At 33.4% G+C, this 6,489-nt stretch overlaps 1 protein-coding gene across 1 annotated transcript; it reads right to left on the reverse strand.

The window, feature by feature from the left end:
- Positions 1 to 125: 125 nt before the first annotated feature.
- On the reverse strand, positions 126 to 5,788 carry COS1 (6,7-dimethyl-8-ribityllumazine synthase / DMRL synthase / lumazine synthase / riboflavin synthase). The gene is made up of 9 exons (XM_085704613.1): positions 5,683 to 5,788; positions 5,392 to 5,569; positions 4,957 to 5,072; positions 3,647 to 3,742; positions 2,625 to 2,720; positions 2,404 to 2,482; positions 1,995 to 2,041; positions 1,837 to 1,896; positions 126 to 509 (listed from the first exon to the last, which is right to left on the reverse strand). The coding sequence occupies exons 2-9, from the start codon at positions 5,543 to 5,545 to the stop codon at positions 471 to 473; spliced, it is 687 nt and encodes a 228-aa protein (XP_085560739.1). The 5' UTR covers positions 5,546 to 5,569; positions 5,683 to 5,788; the 3' UTR covers positions 126 to 470.
- Positions 5,789 to 6,489: the final 701 nt, after the last annotated feature.

The raw sequence follows: 6,489 nt of genomic DNA on the forward strand, positions 1-6,489 counted from the left end.
AATTTGTTACTCAAAAAAAAAAAAAAAATCGATTTGTTGTGTTACTTTCTATTTCAATTTCAACAGCAAACAAATAAAAACAGCAAACTCAATTGAAACCATAACACAAAAATTCAGGTTCGAACTTAGATAAAGAAGATGATTCATTATAAATGAGGAGATGAACTTTGCTCTCTGGTATATTCGTGAATATAAATTTTAATAACAAAATATGGCCAAAAACAAATAGTAGACGAATTTGAGCAAAAAAAGAAATGCTATTCTACAATGTTATTGTTACATGAAATTTCATCCCATCCCTGAACACAAAACAGTGCCCATTCAAACACATAAATAATGGGAGGAAAAAGCACTAATCCTCTGCTTATTTGTAACCAACTGTAGTTTGAGAAGATATTGATACCGTTGAACAAGAGCATAACCATTCTGGAGATGAAAATATGGATTAGCCCCGCATTCCAACAATATGACTAATTCAGATGATGCTCGAACAAAGATGCCATCTCAATCTGTACCGCAGACAAAAACAAATGAAACATGATTCAATTAAACAGTTCAGTCAAGCAAAAACTGTAGAAACTCTCAAAAAAAATGAAACACAGGATGCAACTATAGACTAATATTTATTCAAGCTATAAACAATACAATGTGCATTTTCCTCTATAACCAAAATGTTTCTTTCTTTCTATTACCTACATGTTGATAACAACTGCAAACTGTCATAACCAAAATAGCTACTACTGTGCATTTGTTAATTAACAGAATCAGTATCATATGCTGTAACTACTAACTAAAATTAACAGAATCAAGACAATCTGTAAGTGATATCTAAAAAGAAAACTTCCGAGACACATTCTCATTAGGATCTAGATACCATGTTGAGAATATTATAATATACACAGTCATAGATACGGGGATTCGGAATTGCTGTAATTACTGCAAATACCCTATTGACATGACAATAACTTTAACAATATATATATAAGCAGATGACTATAACTCTCAAGAGTACATTTGGACCATTTTTCAACTGGTCCAAGTTAGAAGGACCCACTGTTAGAGATGTACTAAAGCCACTCGCAGGGGCGGCCCTGTGCAAGTGCATCAAGGCCCTTGGCACAGGGCCTCAAACTTAAGGGGCCTCAAAATTTGAAAATAAGGGAAAAAAAACTTGTACCTACGGACAAAAACCGTCACTAAATGTCATTTTCCGTAGGTAAAAGTCCAGAATTCAACTATTTTGCTGTCAACTATACATTGTCCGTAGGTAAATGTCTATTTGTCTGTGGGTAAAAGTCAGAACGCAGATGTTTGTCACTCTGAGTGGTGTTGAATTTTTTTTTCAATACTTTTAAAATTAAAATTGTAAAGATTACAACGGGGCCTCTGAATTATCGGAGACGGCCCTGGCCACTCGTGACTGCATTTGTACCTAACAGCTTAAGTTTTGGTGGGTAATTGGCCCATGGTATGGTCTCAGAGCCTCTGTAATATCAAGTAGTTAGGATTTCATTCTGTCATATCCATTCTTTTACATATGAAGTTAAATTCAGTACTAGATAGGGTAAACAACAAAATTTTGTTTAAGACAAAGACCAAGGCATGTCCATGTGAGAGCACATTATACTTATAAATGTAATGAAGTCATTTACGACCCTTAACCTGATGGCTTAAGCTTCTGAAATAATTGGTTTCAGACATATACAAAAAGAAGGGAGGATAAGGCATCCTCCACAAAAAAAAAAAAACTACAACAGTCAATGCATATAAATTTTTAGATAGCTCCACATGAATTCTTGGATGCTGTATAATAACTTTGCGAATTTGTTAACTTACAGCAGTCAATGCAGCCTCAGCACCCTTATTCCCAGATTTGCCACCAGCTCGATTTATAGCCTGCAGATGGGCAAAAAAAATAAATTAAACTAATGATATTGCTCATTAGAGAAGAAAAAATCACAACTTTAATAACAACTGCTATACAATAGGTTTACCTGATCCATGTCCTCGCATGTTAGGACTCCGAATATGCATGGAACGCCTGCAAAGTCATATCAAAATTTAAGTGATTTTTCATGTTTATCTCAATAAATTAAAAAAGAAAGTCAACTAGAAGATACTGGTAAATGTTATTTTGTCGTGCGGTGACTAGATTAAAGGAAATAAAAGGTTTTGGTATTTAGCCGGTGAAGACCAGTCTTTAACTTACATGTGAATAGTATTACTTTGAGAAAACTACAATTCACATAAATATAATCTTTAAAATTCAAAACTTTCTTCTCGACCTTGGTGCTACTCTAAATTCTATTTGTATTTTCAAGGAAACAGAAAGATGCCGAATACTTAATCAAGTGCAATCTGTTGGTATCTGGAGATTACTGTTGACAATAACATAATACAAACCTGAGTTTAGACCAGCTGAAAGTACTCCAGATGCTGCTGAATTAGCAACTGCATCATAGTGAGTTGTATCCCCTCGTATCTGTTAACAACAAATATTGGCCACAATAGACACACAAATTAAGTCAACATAAATACAGATGATTGGTGATCACTGATCATTGGCTATATAGATTCTATAAAAAAAATAAAAAAATTAATCTATTTGTCAAGATTTATCATACCACAGCTCCTATGCATATGACTGCATGATATTTGCCTGATTTACCAAGTCTTGTTGCAGCGGCACCAATTTCAAAACAACCTGGAACCCACACAACCTAAAGAAGAAAATAAAGCAACAAATCTGTAAGAAGTTGTTGCAAAAGAAAGTGAAGTAAACATTAAGACCAAGGCAAAAACTGCCACAGTTCATATATCTTATAAGTGATAACAGTGGTACAAAAGAAACAGTTTGAAATCATGATCTATGGTGACATGAGACACCAAAGTAGACACAAATGAAAAATGCACAACGTAATATAACATAGAAATGGTAAATGTTTTCGATTTGAAATTTAAATTCAAACTGTCAGTCACCACACGCTAAATGTTTTCAATTTGAAATTTAAATTCAAACTGTCAGTCACCACATGCAATGGAGTCAGTGGAAGCAACAACTTCATCTAGTTGGTTACCAGTACAAAAAAAACTGTTAGTTTGAGACTCCAATAGTTAGTTTAATATATTAGATGGTTAGTTTCTGCTGCATGACACACAGCAATGCACTCCTTGTTACACCTGTATTTTTCTCTATAATCCATATAGATGTACTACTTCAGTATTTTCAGAATGAATGAAAAGACATTTTTCTCTTCATGCCGTGATCATAGAAGCAACTGTCAAGTGATGGATATGTATGAGAGCAGGGGAAAAGGAAAAGCTATGCATAATTTTGTTTTACTTCATATTTCAATATAAGCAAGACAGTGAACGCCTTGATGCATCATGAACAGAAAAATGAGTAATAAAATATAAGTTATCAGAATCCAAATGGTAGAATACAATCATTGTAAATTCTACAGAAAAGAAAATAGAACCATTGTAATGACGTCTGAAACAGTTAACATTAAGTCCACATGGTACTGCCGAATACAAATATAATATAGCATATAGATTATTAATAAGTCATTTTCCATTAACATATAAGACAGATTACTGTTGTTAAAAAAAAAAAAAAAAAAGAGATGCAAGACAGATTACTTACATCAACGTCTTCATCTTGAACCGAATAATTCTTGAAAGTACCCAAAGCTCCCTCCAAGAGTGGCCTAGTGATTATTTCATTAAACCGTGCAACAACCTAAAAGAAAAGTGTTTAGAAAGAAACTAGCAAAGAAACATAAAACGATAAGAAAATCTTCATGATTATAATCCATTTTTAAATAGAAAATAAATGCAAAATCTGGAAGCAGAATATGATAACTTCCTCAAGGTAGACATTTTAAGTTATTTCACTACTTCATATCTCCACCTTTTTTGTTTATACACTACGTGCAGCAATCCCATTAGCAACTTCCTTGCAGTACAAAATTCTCTCATGTCTGGAAAACGGGATTTGGGCACTAGACTCTGTTCGACATTCATTCTCCAAAAAGACAACACAACTTTATTTATGGAATTCAACTCTAGAAGGCCAGACCCAAGATTCCCTCTAACACAAAACCATTTATATGGCTAGTTGTACTTAATAGTAATAATACAAATGATTGTTACAGGTTAGTAGACCACACAAGGCTCTCTCTCCCCTAAATCTCGTGTTGTGACAATAATAAGATATTTGTGGTGCATAATTTTCAGTATTTTGGAAGAAAACTAGACTTGTCCAAACATTTGGATCAATTTTTTATCTGCCACTTAAAAGGTTTGGCAGGACGAAAGATAGAAAATCCTTTGGTGGTGCGTAACTTGTTCTTTGGTTTGATGACTATAATTGGAAAGAAGGCCAGAACTTCAATGATAATTTCATAGCATTGTTGCTTCTATGGAACAAAGTGGTTTTCCCGAAATTTATGTGGTGCTTGGCTACTATGCTTGGTGAGTATTTTAGAGGGTACTTTTTGTCAAATGCATAGAGATTGGCGTGCTTGCTGCTCTCAGACATCATATTTGAATGCAATGAATTTCCCATAAATCAACTAACAGTAACATGGAAATCCTAAGTTCAAGACATGTACATCATTCATATTGGTGGTGTGGTCTGTTTTTTGCTTTCTGTTCCTAACTTTACGCGAGCATTTGGAAAAGCTTATTTAAACTCGTCACATGAATAAGCATTTGAACTGGTGCTTGAATACACTTGTAAAAACAACATAAGACATAGCATATACCCTTTTTAGCTTATTTCAACAACTTCCCCATAATAGCTTATTAAACGAGTGCTTTTATCTAAACACACCTATATGTATTCTTATCGAAATTTAAAAAGCAGGGAAATAATATAAGACTCAAAAAGGCTAGTGTTTGTCAAAAGCATTGCATGAAATAGATAAGCATCAAAATTTGTAGCATACTTACGATGGCAAAACGAAGTCCCTCGGTTCTAGTAACAGAACCCGTCAGATGCTTGACAGCATCCGTTTGTGCAAAGGATGAACGACCCTTGCTCTGAGCATGTGGCTTAACTTCTAAAGCTATATAAGGAAAGCAGTGAAATGTTCAGCCACTAAATAAAACATCATCAAAGCAAGAAAAGAAATTGCCACAGTAAGGAGCATGATAAAAGATGCTGAAAATATATTTACTCATTCATGAACAATGGTTATTATCACAGTATTAAGGCTCTGTTTGGCAAGACAGTTTTTTTAGTTTATAGCTGAAAAGCTCATTTCATATCATCAAAATAGGCTAGTTTGGTAACAGATTTATGACGCTAGTTTTATCTGTGTGTCATTTCATATCATATGGATCCGCTAGTTCAACTATTAACACAAATTCAATCCACTAACTTACCTCGCATAGAAAGCGAAAAGGAGAGAGAAGTGGCGGTTTTAGGAACTTTTTGAAGATTGAAGAAGTTAGTAGGAGCAGCAACACGAGGTTGGGCATGATGATGAACAAATCCGAGTGCAGGAAGGAAACAATCGGTGGAAACAGATAAAGCCATTGTTTTGGTCTAAATTGATGATACCTATAACATAGAATGAACGAACACAATGAATGTGTAATGTATTAGAATTAGAATTAGAATTAGAATTAGAATTGGGAAAATGAACGTTGAATTATTATAAGAGGATTTCTCACCGGAAATGGAGATGCAACTATTGAAGAGTTTGACTCTGATTGAATTGAGACGATGAAGAAGGACTGAACTAAAAAGGATATATAGTAGCCCCAATGGAACTTCAATGGCAAGCTCCACGCACCATCAATTAAATTATACTAGGTGAATTTTGGGATGGGACCCACTACATTTGGTCGGGCGGACATTAACCAATGTATTTACAAATCAGCTGCGGTACCGAGCTTGGTAAGGTAAGCTTGTGACCGAAGTAGGGACATTCAGTTGCGATGAAAGTTGAATCGACAACTTTACCAGTGAATCATATTTTACCAATTTAATCCAATATAAACATGTATTAATTCTTACTTTTATTGTAAAAATAGTAAAAAATAAGTCATGTCGACAGAAAGGGAAGAAAAAAAATGAGATTAATGGTTAGACCAAATTTTCAGATGTTTGTTTTCTCCTCATATATTTGATTTAAAATCATTTATTTATTACGATATTTTATTTAAAAATTTACAGAAACAGCCAATCCTAATATTTTATCAACAAAAGTTTTATTTCGTGCGATGTAAAAAAATAATAATTTTGAGAGGATCAAGAAAAGTTTTATTAATGATTTTTTTTTAAAGAAAAAGTTTTTGTATTATAGTTTTTTTTTTTAAGTAAGTTTTAGTATTAAAGATGTGAAGCACATTTTTATTTTGACAAAAGATGCGTGCATGTTGCAGGGGTTAAATTTTAACGATGAAAAATTTCCTTAAAAAAAACGATGAAATTAAACTCCTTAAAAATTAAATAAATTTAAAAAAAGGCATGAGACG

This window comes from Medicago sativa, chromosome 4 (genome assembly GCF_051527215.1).
Source record: "Medicago sativa cultivar Bolivia chromosome 4, Bolivia_mono, whole genome shotgun sequence".
Lineage (NCBI taxonomy): Eukaryota > Viridiplantae > Streptophyta > Magnoliopsida > Fabales > Fabaceae > Medicago > Medicago sativa.

Coding starts and splice junctions, on each gene's coding strand:
- COS1 (XM_085704613.1), bottom strand. CDS start 5,545: ATGGCTTTATCTGTTTCCACCGATTGTTTCCTTCCTGCACTCGGATTT. Junction 1,897..1,994: donor CATGCGAGGACATGGATCAG/GTAAACCTATTG, acceptor GCCCATCTGCAG/GCTATAAATCGAGCTGGTGG. Junction 510..1,836: donor CTGAGGCTGCATTGACTGCT/GTAAGTTAACAA, acceptor TCTGCGGTACAG/ATTGAGATGGCATCTTTGTT.